Here is a 13,713-nt window from a genome sequence, read left to right as displayed (position 1 = left end):
ACTATTTTCCGGAAGATCCTGGCCCTCACGTGCTCCATGGGACCCTATTCCACCGGAATTGTGATTTCCATGGAAGAACGATTCCACTGGAAAATGATCCTAAAGTGGCTAGGAACGGTGATACTCCATATCCCGTCCCATCGACACGTTCTTCGACTAATCAAACCTCCCACCAGTGAACGATGGGACAATTTGATCAAATATGCTTCCATTACGTATGCCCACGTTCTACCGTTCCTTTCATCATATCACGCTTCTTTGGTACGGTTTCAACCGTCTATTACCCTATCACCTGGAAACAGAGTACGAAGCTTATTTACCAAACCATCCAAACGTCTCATTGAATTCGGCCGCCATCGGACAATGTCGGAAATAATTACTAAGATCTACCGCAGATGACAATAAGGTTGTGACTTTAATGAACTGAACCACGGACCACCATGCTCCGTGAGAAGGTAAATGGGGCTGACATAAGGACTTCAGTTGAGGAAGAAAAGCTTTCCGTCCCAACAAGCCCACGGACCAACAGCACCGCTGCAAAACAAGAGGTCTGAGAGCTGAACCACTGTTGACTGGGCCATGGCCACGGGTCGGATGAGATGAGGTTAGAGTGCTCCGCGGCCTAAACCAAAATGACATGAGTCTAAAGAATTAGTTGTAAGGTAGCTACAAACCTTAAGATGTTAGGAGAAAGAGCCGGGGATAGCCTCGGGTTTGTGCATGCGCATATCCAATGATTAGCCTCGGAAGGGGTGATATAATCGGATAATATGCATCGTTCTCAGTACGTTCAGCTCGGGAACTGGCAGAGATTGAAAGAGCTCATTCCTATACGGTGATTGTTGAGTTGGATACATTATCTTATCGTGTTGGAGTAGTTGCTAATTGGTACATTAATTAAGTGCGTGATTCTAATACGTAGTTATTTATAGATACCCGATATGGGGATGTGCATACCTTGTATATGAATCAGGCAATAGTATTTTTCACTATGAGAAGGTCTCTTCCGTGTTCTTTCTGTCTTGACCATACTACCACAGCTGCAAGAAGGAAAAGAGAGAGGGGGGGGGGAAGGCCACATGTATGGTCTAGACATGTATGTCCCACTATAGCATATAGCTCCTTTCATACGGAGCAATCGGAGAAGAGAAAAGAAGGAATAACGCCAAACCGAAAAGAGAGCAAACGATAGAATGGAACCTTGGACCTCCTACCGATCCTGAAGTATCCGCGTAAGGACCAAAAGCAAATACCGCAATCTCAACAGTACTACTAGCTCGGTTTCCTCCTATCCTGCCACCACTACTTGACTATTGTCGGCTCTACCTGGCTATACTCATCTTTAGCGTGAGTAATCACCGTCCCTAGTAAGGGTCGCTCGTGATACCCCGAGACACCGAAGGGAGAAGACCGAAGGGACAAGCCCGACTTCCAGGTCGATCTCTTCTTTTTAGGACGTATTCACCTGACACAACTGATATTGGAGATCGGAAAGCGGAGGGCGCGGAATTTGGCGATTTCCGTGAGGCAATTGGACGTTATTTTCCAAGCGTGTGTAGCTTAGTTGAAGAGTTGCTTCGGTTATTGAAGGTCTTGGGAAAGGGAAGTTTAACATATTACTCTAGGCTACCTAGATCACGACGAATATTGAGGCGAATACCTCCAGCTCCTTTTGTGTTTTATTTACCATGAGTGAGGTGCCCTTGTAGACCAGTCCAGATGATATCTAGCCTGGCGATTCCTCAGGGGTTTAAGATGTTTGATGTTGATATGGAGGTGCATCGGGGGTATTTCTGGCCGTTGGGAATGTACGGTAGATTAACTCGCATTCGAGTCGATAGAGACTATCAGCCAAATACCTACGATTTCAATGGTATGCGTAAGTAATCAGCGATATGACGAATCTAGTGATACATCGAATCCCAGTGATTTGGCACAAGACACTTCATCTTACCATCTTGGCATACCGTCGGATATCGCTGTACGACTTCCCCGAGGATGCTTCCTACTGGGAACCGCATGGCGCGCCTGCGACATTGGCTGCAACACTCCTATCTTTAATCTATATAGAACAGGCTTGTCTCCACACGATCCCTAATACTCTATAGTCATGTGCTACCTAGTAAATATACCTGTTCTATTTATCTATCTCGTACAGATATGAGCATTCTTGGCAACGCCTCTAAGACGCTCATGATTAGCACATATGCACCTCGTATACCCAAGCTAATGCATGCCCTTCAGCTTGACCCAGATTGCTGAAACTCACTCTTACATCCAATCCCGTGAATGTTGAGTACATCTACTGTGACCAGTGAAGAGTCAGTAGCAGTCTTGAAAGGTTTGACCTTTCCCTCAAACTCCCACTAGTCCTCTCTATTATTGGCCATCAGGATGTTTTCAACTATGCATCCTCATCCCTGCTTGCAATGATGACATCCTGGGATAAGAGTCTTCTACACTCTCTGTATACATAGGATACTGTGCAAGGAATTGAAAGAACATATTTTTCAAGCTTTGACTAGGGTCAATACAAGATCGATATGTGCACCCTATTCCTCAACTTTGTGTTCAAACTCCCGTGACGGTATCTCAAGACTACTACTCTAGTTACTTTCCTTAAAGAACTGTAGCATGCAAAAGCGTAAAAAAGATATTGTAGAGAAAGCATTAACTGACATATATTGAGAACATGTTCAACAGCAACTATTTAATGTGACCATCAAGTAGATTAGTCTGCCCGTTTTATGGGATAAACTGGTTAAAGGGACAAGGTTATTTCTTTCTTCTCGTATAACCAACCATTCAGACCATTTTCCACGTAGTTCTACTGATATGTTATAGGTCTGGGTTGCTGATGGTCAAAGTTCATCTGATTAAGATTCTACTTACATCGATATGTTTTCACATCTTCTGATGTGGCACGCACCGCTCAAGTGTTTGAGGATACATTGCGCCTACTACCTATTTATGATTTGTTGGAGGGTTCGTCTGGACCCATACATAGACCTCGCCTCAGTAAGAGACTTGCGTGTCGAAGCCAGCAGTCTGTGTCGTCTGCGAAGCCCCATTGTCCTGGCCACACCAATGACAGGTGACCGAACACATCCCATTCCCTCTAATTCAGCCTAGCCATCTCTATCCCGATACATAGGCAAAGCAACTAGATAAAAACAAGCGAATTCTAGGTCCAGATGTTCATAAGTATTAGCTGATACTGTTGAGCAAACCTTAGTCATGTAAAAAAAGTTCTTATTGCATAGAATTTCCTCTCCTTAACCCCTTCCCTTATAGTCACTCAACTACTTCTCAAGTATACAAGATTAATCGCCTGTTATCAGCCCTACTTTGGACCATGGTATACAGACCTGACTTGCAAATCACTGATGCCTTTGGTAACTTGGGTTCCCTGGTATGCACATGCCTCCTGGCTCATTTGTGTTATTTTCTCGTCGTTTTTGTTGTTCGTGAGTATGAACTAGAAGATTAAATAGAGCTTGCTATCCTCCTTGCGGTAATCTATCACAAGTCTCAACGAGTGGTACATTAACTGTGTACAAGACCAAACCCTACCTCAATAATGCATGGTCACCTTTGACCGGGCAGGGAAGTCTATGGGTATCACTACATCCTAAGATTCACTCCATCCTAACCACCAGCTCCGAACGAAACTTCTCATCCTAACATTTCCCCCCATCCTCGCTGCACCGTCGGCCTCTCCGCGATACGATCCATTCACTGCCTCAAGAAAGGCAAAGCCGCCACCTCACCCTCCGAGGACCCAATAGACCGATGCGTCCGAATCCAAGCCCAAGCATTGATATCAACAATGCTATACTTCCCTTACCGGGTTCAATAAGGTACTCCCGTGCAATACCATTACGCTTCTATGATAGATGCCTTTCCAGACCGTGGTAAATGCGGAGAACCTCGCCTTTAAAGTGGCTCGTCGCATCTAGAGGAAGGATATTAGTGCTTCTTCGCGCCTAAAACCAAAGTAGGATATACACATACAACGATAATTCATGTTGTTCTGGGAAAAAAATGATATTGTGCCTGGATCGGTTACCACAAGGCATGCCAGAAGATCAACCATTGGCAGGCTTCGCTTTGTTCAATTGGGTCCGAGAACCAGATATAGTGATCCTTGTCGACACTGGAGACGAGGTAGAGCAGTTCTGCGGAGCATTCCATGGCCAGGTAGGTGGGTTTCTGGTGTTGTCTACTAGAAGGGGAATTCGGCCTGACGATGGCCTACTTGGTATCGTGTGGTTTTCTGGAGCGGTGGAAGGTTATCTGTTGTTGGGTTTGAGTTTGAGGAACCATTCTTTTCTTTTGTTCCTTGGTGTCGATGTCAATGAGGCTGGTTGTGCCGCAGGCTTCCTGGAGCTCTTCCAGAAGCATGTGGACTTTTCGTCCGTTCGGGGTCAGGGGGGTTATCAGGTGGATACCCTTGATTCATTGTTTATTTTGCATTGTAAGGGGAATATCATAGGGAATCTATTGTAAATTTTTGGAGGTTTACCTTGACAGTTTTGACGGGATCAGTCAGCGTGGAAAGACATTGTTTAGGCAGTGTCGGAGCCTCAACAAGACGTTGTTAGTTAGCAATACGAGGAATGAAAAGTACCCCGATCAGGGCAGATACATTAATCCCAAATATAACCCAATGTAACCCCGCTATTTGGAAGGCGACGCGGGATGGTTATATGGCGTCGAGTAGAACAAAGCGCTGCGATGTTAGCATCATGGCCTACATACAAAAGTGATTAGAGGATAAAAGGCAGTATCAATATTTAGAAAAGCGTGCCACGGTAGCTCATCGCACTATCTGGCATAAATTAAAATTCAACTGTATAGCCTATATAAGATTCCATTCATCTATGCTGTAGTGTCATTTCGTAAAGATCGTATGAGGTGCAATGAAACCTCGTCATCGTGGTCCCTCAATTGATTTGGGACGGCAAGTCCTAGGCAGTTCTAATAATGCCTGGTAAGAGAGCGTCATAAATGTTGGACTCTAATGGCCCAGTTACGGGTCAGAACAGAGCGCAGTTAGTAGCGACTGGACAGCCAGTTTGGCCAGCTATTAAGGGTCTCGGGAGGAATTGCTTCCATATAGCCCGAAGGAGATCACTTGAGCTTAGAGTGTATGCAATAACACCTCATGTTAGACTTCGTAGCCCAGGGCTTTCATTCAATCCTTGGCGCCTCGTGGACTCCCTCTGTCACTGACTTGTTACCAACTTCAGCACCCTTGACCGATCCGGTAGGCTCAGAGCTGTCTGATCTTGCGGCCAGGTCCTGCTCGAGTTGGGCCTTTTCCTCGTCGGTCGCATCAGTAACGTGAACAGCGACCTCTTCTCCAAAGTTCTTTGCGATTTCCTCGAGTGTCAATCGCGCAGTTTCGGGGAAGAAGTAATAGATCACTGCGAAAATGTAAGCGAGAGCGGGAAGTCTGACGGGCATGAGAGCCTACCTGGAATGAAAACAACCGACCAGCAGATGATAACCAGATAGTATTTCCAACCAGCATTGTTGAAACCCATAGGGGCGGTCTGCAGTAAAATGAGGGTGGCTATGACCAGTTAGTTAATTATAAGACTCGCAGACGCCTTTGTAGGATATCTAACGCACCAGCAAATTGTCCGAAAAGGGAGAATCCCATGCCAATTGGGCGAATCTCAGTCGGAAAAATCTCCGAGACATAGAGATACATGGTAGTGTCGCAGAAGGTTCTGCAAGAAGTAAATAATTGTTCGATAGGACGATTGAATAAATGGTTGGTACTGACCCTTGGAAAGCCAAGTAGAGGTAAATGAAGAAAATACCAAACCCGTTTCCAACCCTGTTCATGGTGCCTGCATATTCAGCGGTCATAGCAGCCAAGCATGAGGTGGAGATGATGATGCCAACAAAGCCAGTGATATACATGCCACGACGTGAGTTGACCTTGTCGTGAAGCCAGGCGCCAAGAGGATTGTATATAATACCTGCGATACTGTCAGCGTATAGCCCTTGAGCACTACCAAGTCCTCTTACCAGCTGTAGTCAGCCAAACAGCACTAAGAAGCAAAGGCATGCCCCCAGTCATTCCAAGGTTGGTGTATAGAATGACGGCGTAGTTGTTCTACTCAGATCAGTATATTAGTACAAACTTCGCCTCTGGAAACGTGATACTCACAATGATCAATGGTCCACCGAATTCAGCGCCCCATTGAGTAAGGAAGCCAATTGCCATTCGCTTTCTGTACGACTTCTTCCGTAGGACTGCATTCCACACGTTTCCATAGGTGGATAACCTCTCCGCCTCAAGGCGGATCTGCTCCGCCGTCTGGAAATATTCCTCTTTAGCAACCAGGTTGTCGGGATCATCTGGCGACTGTCGAAGCTTCTGCAGCACGATCTTAGCTTCCTCATGCTTCCCTTTGGAAATCAGCCATCGGGGGGAACGAGGAAGCCATGGTGAACCGAGAAGCAGCACTAGAGCTGGCAGGCACTGGAGACAAAGGGGAAACCTCCATCCGAAACTGCCCAATTTTCCTTCAGCGAAGTAGCATGCATAGCCGACCCAGCCAGCAAGCATGTAACCGAAAACCAGGAAGATCGCATGATGGCCGACCAGCCAGCCACGGCGGAAAGCACTCGACATCTCGGACAGATACATGGGACAAACTGTCACGAGAATACCGATTCCAAGACCGCACACAAACCGACCGGCTTGGAACATTCTGAAAGGCCATTAGGGTATTGTCTCTGGAAGAAGAAGAAAACATTGACGCGATACATACTTAAGAGAGTTCGCGCCTCCCTGAAGCGCCCCTCCAAACATCGAAAAGAAAGCACCAAACTGAATATTGACCTTTCGACCAAAGTAATCGCAAGACCACATTATGAATAGCGTGCCAACAGCACCTCCAGCACTGAAGACGCCATTGGCGGTGGAAATGGCTGGTGTCGTAATCGTAGCATATCCCGGTTCACCCTCTTGTGGAAGGTTGAAGTAGGTATACCACCCTGGTTGACCGATCGTACTGGAGATGATTGAGGAGCAATAGCCATAGGTCTATACAGGGGCCAATTAGAATGCATAGCACTACCAGGTAGCGATTAAGTGAGGCAACGCTTACCATTGAACCAACGGCGACGAAAATCGCGACCAGCTTGTTGTAAGTGCTGGTCTGGGACCCGAACGTACCCATGATGGACAGGTCGTTTTTCCCTTGCAGGGATTTGCACTGAGCCGAATGCGAATTGTTTCAAGGAGCAGGACAAATATGACAGGACAAAACAAATGCGACAGGGAATTGATAGGTCAATTGAGATGATCAGAGGATGTTCACTTCACTGACTTCGTTCGTACAATTTTGGCGTCCCTCAAGAAGCTCCAGGGGGAAGAAGAAATCTCGTCGAGAAAGAGCTGCGAGCTACTGTCAACTAGCCTCGCAGGGGATCAACACACCAGCTTCGAGACTGAAATTTTCGACAACCACTCAGTAGTCAGTATAACGATCGGAAAACAGCTTTTGCAAGCACCCACTCCTTTATTGCATTAGTCTCTAAAACCTAGTACTCATGGCGGAAAGCTGCAAGGCCACTATCAGTACTAGCAAGGCGCATGGCATGGTGTGCATTGGCGAGGGTGGACCGTGGAGAATGTTTCGGGTCCACCCTCTGTCAATATCGCGACTCCGAGAGGTACCATTTCTGGATTAGGTGTTAACTGCATGACGAGACCGGCACTAAACCCTGACATGGTGTGTGGGACATTTTCCTCGTCGCCTCGTGTCTCTGGATAGTCCAGTGGTTGTCGTGATTCGAGGCGTTAGCGGCAGAAAGCCACTAAACTGCGTTCGGGAAGCCGTCTCCCGTGACTGTTTCTTTCTTTTCCCAAATAATTAATTCCTGTCTGAAATCTCCACCACCTTCCCAATCCCCTCACATTCTATGACTACAATTATGGAACAATTTATCCGGACCATCGGCACTCATGCCATCAGTCCAATTGCACAACAGACTCGAAAATGATTATTCACCTGGTCAATATGTGTCCTACACACACTGGACCTACTGAGTGCTACTATGGAGCAGTTCCGGCCAGTTGCTGATGGCCGCAGTGATTGGCATGATCCCTTGCCTCGCTATTCGTCCATTCAGATGCATGCCTTCGCAAATCCCATACTGTTTGGTTGCCCTTAAAACTTGGTATGACCGGGTTTCAACCTACTCACCCTATTGACAAATCCTGCCCAGACGCTGGATTATCCTTTCCTTCTACGAAATCTAGTACGCGTCTGTGCTTCCTTTAACGAACTTACACCCGTTGCAAGGCCCATTTTCTCCACTTGATGCCTGCACGTTACAAAGTACGCCATACGTTGACTGTCATGTGCCGTACCGTTAGCTGGGTCCCTGTGTGGTCCTGAGTGGTTTATTCGAAGCTGAAGCCTGCTCCCCCTCAGCCGACGCCGTCCCACCTCGATGTTTGCGCCCCTCCAAATCGTTAGACTCAATGGTTTGGGGGACAGGTGGGTGTCGGATGCACGCATTAAGCTTAGGAAAGCTTGCAGAAAATTTAAATCTTGACAACCTTACCGCAGAGCAGCTTACCTGCTACATGTAAAACCGTCTTTCACGCTATCCTTATTATTTTCTTACACGCTTTGAGATATACTTTGCCGCGTGCCTCCGACCTCCCCTTTACAAGTAGACTGGATCGCCGTTAAAATCATGGGCAGCATTTCCCCCTTCGATGTCCCTTTCGACGAACTTCCCAACCCCAAACAGGTGTGGGTGGGAAAGCCTGGTAGTTATGAAGAAGGGCTTGGGAAGCTAGCCATCCTGACCCCCGAGGTGGTGGCTAAGGCCGCTTCGACCGAAATCAAAACTGGTCGAAGAGTCACGATGGGATGGGATTTAACAAAGTTGAACTATCCTAACCTAAACCGTCAGCCATGTCAGCACAAGATTGTCCCACTTCTGGGCGGAGTGGCCTATGATGATATCTACACAATGAATCCTCGTGGGTTTTCAATGTACCTGGAGCGTGGTATCGGTCACATCTAATAGATCGAGCATCTAGAACAAAGTAGTCAGTGGGATGGACTGCGACACTTCTCTCAAACTGTCCCTGGCCAGACCGAGCGTGTGTTCTACGGCGGCGTGACAGCTGAGGAGATCAATGACCGTAGCAACGATCGGATTGGTATGCAACACTGGGCACGGGAAGGTATTGCAGGTATGGATCTTCCCATTTATCCTTGATGTTCTCTCCTGTGGCTCTCCGAGAGTATGAATCTCATTCCGTGATCATAGGTCGCGGGGTCTTGATTGACTACGCCGCATGGGCTGAGAAGAAGGGAATCACGTACAGCACCTTTTCCACTCATCAGGTGCGACTATCAGACATCCTGGAAATTGCGAAGGAATGCAACATCACTTTCCAGAAGGGCGATATCCTGTTTGTTCGTGTGGGAGTAACTAGGGAATGGGACACTGTGATGACGGATGAGCAAAAGAAGCAATACTCTGACAACCCGAGCCCGGAACATGCTGGAGTCGAAGCCACAACAGATATGCTCCGGTGGCTTTGGGACTCGGGATTTGCAGCGATTGCTAGCGACACTATTAGCTGGGAGGTATGACAATTCTTGCAGTATCTATTCTTGGAGACCGTTGGCACTAATAACATTGTGACAGGTCTACCCGCCCCAGTCTGATGTGTTCCTGCATGAGTATGTACTCGCAGGATGGGGAATGCCAATCGGTGAGTTGAAAATCTGAGCGGCTCGGCAAAACCGTTTATGGATCTACTCTAATTCATGTGCCAGGCGAGCTCTTTGACCTCGAAGCATTGGCACGCACCTGCCAGGATCTTCAACGATGGAGCTTCTTTGTGGCATCGGTCCCGTTGAACATGCCCGGTGGCGTGTCATCGCCACCGAACATCATGGCTCTCTTCTAGATGCATCACCTCTGAGATCGGGTCTAGGAGCCACAAAAGTACCATCTGCAACAATCCTGGATCGTGCATTTCTAGCGCATCTTAGTACGGAGAATTAATAGCACGTATTATAGCCACGACCACCAAGAACGACAAAGAACAAAATAGAGGAAAAGAATCAGCATTCAAAGGTCCGCGGGGGCAAGGAAATCAATGGCCTGCTACATATTTCTCATAGTGCATTACCACTGGCCCAAGTCCCACGCACCGTATACTTTACCACAGTACTTGTTGGATGCGTTAACTCTGGACAATTAGGAGTGCAGCGTCCCCATGGTTCCAGGATGCACATCCACACTACCCCTGTAGTGAAGGACGTCAGGGGCGTCAATTTTCCTGAAACTAGCCAAGTCGAGTCACTTCAAGCTCCGGGTTACTTTGACTAATGCGGCTGGGCAAGGATATCAGGTGGTCGAGCTACATACGGAGATTTCCCGAGAATTAATATCAGAATGTCATGTCATTCCCATGCTTGACCCATCTGCTGAGACAACGAACTTCGGTTAATCGGGACTGTGACGAAGGCGCTCGGGACAAGACCAGAATCCTTCGCCTGTCCCTCAGGGAGAATCCAGTTTGTAGGGCCACATCGACATATCATTACTGGGTAGGGCTTAGTTGTGAAGGGTCACAGCCGATTAGCGTCTCCACTTCGGGCGGGAGGTGGATTCCGCTACGGTTCCAAAGAACCTAAAAGCCGGGAGGAAATGGAGCGTTTTAGGTAACATTCGACTCCTGACGCTTGGGACACGGACGCCGAGAAAGTTCCGACCTGCGCTGTGATTCATCTTCCTTATTTGCTCACAGTCCCGCCTCTGCTTGAACCAAACCCCGATTCTTCAATTTGGCTATGAGAAAAGCTGGCAAGCGAAGCGCTCTCTACCGTGAAGTCTTGGCCCTCTCGATGCCAGGTTCGACCTTCTGTCAGACGTGATTACGCTTACCTATGAGAGCAACGACCGGCAGTCTCCCCATCACGACGCTAAAGTCCACCAGCCCGGGCCGATGGTAGTGAAATCTATCCCAGGTTCGTTACGAAACTTCGATTCTGGGTTGGATCTGCATTTCTTGGCCGCATATTCTCGTGCCAATCATATAGCGAGATCATGCAAAGCATCAGTCAATCCATCCCACCCTGTGTGGCAATCGCCAAGTCATTTTAACGGCCATCACTTTTTCTTTTTCAGTCTGAAAACTGTGATGGTCTCTTGACACTATTAGTAGCACTAGTTCCTATCTTCCTGCCCTTCCCTTCAGGGGGAATCCTAGCCTTGGGTCCCTAATCGTAGGCAGTACGGTTTAATACAGATCTTAAGCTCAATGAACTCCGGAGGAGATTGGATCTGTCCAAGCGTTTACGGAGCGTTCTCCTGCCCCCTCTCGTACTAGAACCTTAGCTCCTATTTCTTTAATACCCTGTCTTAATCTCAGGCTTAAACCTTGTCTAGTCCGTTGCACTCACTGCAAAAGCCGACCCATGGTGCCCGTCACCCAAGATGGCTCTTGGACAGCTCTTTGAACGAGACGATGCCAATTCTATTGACAGGACAGTGCAAAAATGGAACACAGTAACCCAGTCACTATGCATCGCTGCAATGACTCTGTTCTTCCTACTGCGTGTATACACCCGGGTCTTCCTTCTCAATGGCTTTAACAAAGAAGACTGTAAGAAACATCCTTGTCAGGACAGTGATTTGCATGCTAACTCAGCACAGGGACCTGTCTAGGTGCTTGGGTACGTCCTTCACTCTATATAGCTAATCATCTGCGCTAAAGTCATATGTGACAACAGCTCCTTGGAATCAGCTACTCTGTCATTGCGCTCATCAGTAAGTAGTCCGTCATTCAGATTTATGACCGTCTAACCGCCAGCAGTGGGCGCACATGGAGGGGGTCTGCACATTGACGATGTATCCCCGGAGGACCAGATTGTCTTCCAAAAAGTAATTCACAACCTCCTCCGAAATTCTACACCTACTGACCTGTTCAGACCGTCTACGTAACCATGGTGATGTACGGACCAACCGCATACCTGACCAAAGTCTCGCTCCTGTGGATCATGACCCGAGTGTTCAGCCCATTCCGCAAAGCCGTGACCTTCATCTACATCTTCCTTGGTATCATGTTGGCCTACTACATTCCCGCCGTGATTGTCAAGATCCGAATCTGCGACCCGATCTCCAAATTCTGGACACCAGATCAGCCAGGCTCATGTCTCAATCAGCGTGCCATCATCATGGCCGACGCGGTCGTCAGCGTGGTCAGCGACCTCATCATCCTCCTTGTTCCGCTACCGTTAACCCTGGGTCTGCAACTCCCAACGAAGAAGAAGATGCGAGTCATGGGTATTCTCGGTGCAGGAGGTCTCGCCGTTGCATCGAGCATCATTCGACTTATATTGATCGTTTACACGGGCCAGTCGAAGGATGGCACCATGGCATTCATGCGGATTAACATGTTCGGGTAGGCATCCATCCCTTCCTAACCCGCGTATCATTGTGCCCATATGCTAACTAATCTGAACCACACAGAAATGCCGAAATCGCCATCGGCGTCATCTGCGCCTGTCTCCCTGCCCTCTCCGCGATCCTCTCCCGCGTCTACCACGAATACTCCAGCAACAAAGCCACCGGTGGGACCTCGGGCCACGAGCTAAGCAAGATGAAAAACCAAAGCCGTAGCTTGAAAACCGACAAAAGCCGAAGCCGCATGAGTTATCTGGAGACGACGACCTCGGACCAGGACGTTCTGATGCATAATGCGCAAAGCGAGCCGAAGGTTGAAACGACCGTTCACGGGGACCGCAATTACTATGGAGGAGAGAACCCTGGTGGATCGCTCGCCATCTTCAAGACGGTCGATGTTGAGACTTCCGTGTCGAGGCGGGAGTGAGGCTTTTTCCTTGTCTGGATTATGAGGATGAAAAAGTTGTGAGCGTATTGGGCGTATCTGGGTTTGCTACTTTGTTAGAGATTCGATGGCTTGGTTTTCCAGGCGTTTACGATATTTACTGTAATGATCTGGTATATGTACTATATCTAGTTAATTTAATGATATTGGATACCCATGTATGTTGTTCTGGTGTTTTGGTGGAGGAATTAGCCCTACAAGCGACCGCTAATACACTAGTTACCACGACCACCACAATTTATCGTACTCGTATTTCCCCAATATGAAAAGAAATGAAAATAAATAGAGATATAGCCAACACATAGTATGTACAAATCCGCAATTCCAGCCTACACGTCGTAAATTGTCAAAAATCACTCCCCCAAAGTAGACGGAGAATATATCCGGACACCCACACCATGAAATTCCGAAAACTGTTCCCTCGAATGCAATCCCCCTCCAAAGCCGAAAAGACAAAAGAAGAATCCGCCAAAACAAACCGCCAAACTCAATTCCGCAAGGTAAAATGACTGAAGAACCTTAATTTGAATGCTAACAGCCGTGCCAAACTTCCCTGGTTAGTTTAATTACGACCCCTGCCATTTAATGTGTATGCCTTGAGTCTAATTTAGTCAGTTTGGGGGCCGGAAAGAGGAGTAACCTAAGAATTAAAGAAAAAAAAAAGTTAGCATTGAGAGGGTTGTCGTGGTATTAACCAGTTTAGGATATGTGTAATGGTCGTTACTTTTGGTCTATTCTTGGTTTACTCTGGTTTACTCTTGTTTTACTCTTGGTTTACTCTTGGTTTACTCTTGGTTTAC

General features: G+C 47.5%; 3 protein-coding genes across 3 annotated transcripts; 2 read left to right on the top strand and 1 right to left on the bottom strand.

Annotated features, from left to right (window-relative positions):
* Nucleotides 1–4,808: 4,808 nt before the first annotated feature.
* Nucleotides 4,809–7,932, bottom strand: BDV37DRAFT_244973 (putative MFS sugar transporter). The gene is made up of 9 exons (XM_032081612.1): nucleotides 7,541–7,932; nucleotides 7,131–7,473; nucleotides 6,792–7,066; nucleotides 6,185–6,731; nucleotides 6,043–6,130; nucleotides 5,795–5,993; nucleotides 5,638–5,738; nucleotides 5,480–5,578; nucleotides 4,809–5,429 (listed from the first exon to the last, which is right to left on the bottom strand). Exons 2-9 carry the CDS (start codon nucleotides 7,200–7,202, stop codon nucleotides 5,194–5,196), a joined length of 1,617 nt encoding a protein of 538 aa, XP_031942715.1. The 5' UTR covers nucleotides 7,203–7,473; nucleotides 7,541–7,932; the 3' UTR covers nucleotides 4,809–5,193.
* A 708-nt stretch (nucleotides 7,933–8,640) lies between these two features.
* Nucleotides 8,641–10,212, top strand: BDV37DRAFT_91167 (uncharacterized protein). The gene is made up of 5 exons (XM_032091431.1): nucleotides 8,641–9,022; nucleotides 9,083–9,238; nucleotides 9,316–9,638; nucleotides 9,700–9,766; nucleotides 9,831–10,212. The coding sequence occupies exons 1-5, from the start codon at nucleotides 8,731–8,733 to the stop codon at nucleotides 9,962–9,964; spliced, it is 972 nt and encodes a 323-aa protein (XP_031942714.1). The 5' UTR covers nucleotides 8,641–8,730; the 3' UTR covers nucleotides 9,965–10,212.
* Nucleotides 10,213–11,357: 1,145 nt separating this feature from the next.
* On the top strand, nucleotides 11,358–13,074 carry BDV37DRAFT_91107 (putative integral membrane protein). The gene is made up of 6 exons (XM_032091430.1): nucleotides 11,358–11,668; nucleotides 11,719–11,738; nucleotides 11,796–11,832; nucleotides 11,879–11,946; nucleotides 11,994–12,466; nucleotides 12,535–13,074. The coding sequence occupies exons 1-6, from the start codon at nucleotides 11,500–11,502 to the stop codon at nucleotides 12,893–12,895; spliced, it is 1,128 nt and encodes a 375-aa protein (XP_031942713.1). The 5' UTR covers nucleotides 11,358–11,499; the 3' UTR covers nucleotides 12,896–13,074.
* Nucleotides 13,075–13,713: the final 639 nt, after the last annotated feature.

Source organism: Aspergillus pseudonomiae (assembly GCF_009193645.1).
Source record: "Aspergillus pseudonomiae strain CBS 119388 unplaced genomic scaffold BDV37scaffold_23, whole genome shotgun sequence".
NCBI classification, from domain to species: Eukaryota; Fungi; Ascomycota; class Eurotiomycetes; order Eurotiales; family Aspergillaceae; genus Aspergillus; species Aspergillus pseudonomiae.
This window is presented reverse-complemented; position numbering and strand designations above follow the sequence as displayed.

Coding starts and splice junctions, on each gene's coding strand:
- BDV37DRAFT_244973 (XM_032081612.1), bottom strand. CDS start 7,202: ATGGGTACGTTCGGGTCCCAGACCAGCACTTACAACAAGCTGGTCGCG. Junction 5,739..5,794: donor CTCTACTTGGCTTTCCAAGG/GTCAGTACCAAC, acceptor TACTTCTTGCAG/AACCTTCTGCGACACTACCA. Junction 5,579..5,637: donor CCTTTTCGGACAATTTGCTG/GTGCGTTAGATA, acceptor AACTGGTCATAG/CCACCCTCATTTTACTGCAG.
- BDV37DRAFT_91167 (XM_032091431.1), top strand. CDS start 8,731: ATGGGCAGCATTTCCCCCTTCGATGTCCCTTTCGACGAACTTCCCAAC. Junction 9,239..9,315: donor GGCACGGGAAGGTATTGCAG/GTATGGATCTTC, acceptor CCGTGATCATAG/GTCGCGGGGTCTTGATTGAC. Junction 9,767..9,830: donor AGGATGGGGAATGCCAATCG/GTGAGTTGAAAA, acceptor TTCATGTGCCAG/GCGAGCTCTTTGACCTCGAA.
- BDV37DRAFT_91107 (XM_032091430.1), top strand. CDS start 11,500: ATGGCTCTTGGACAGCTCTTTGAACGAGACGATGCCAATTCTATTGAC. Junction 11,833..11,878: donor CTCTGTCATTGCGCTCATCA/GTAAGTAGTCCG, acceptor AACCGCCAGCAG/TGGGCGCACATGGAGGGGGT. Junction 11,947..11,993: donor ACCAGATTGTCTTCCAAAAA/GTAATTCACAAC, acceptor TGACCTGTTCAG/ACCGTCTACGTAACCATGGT.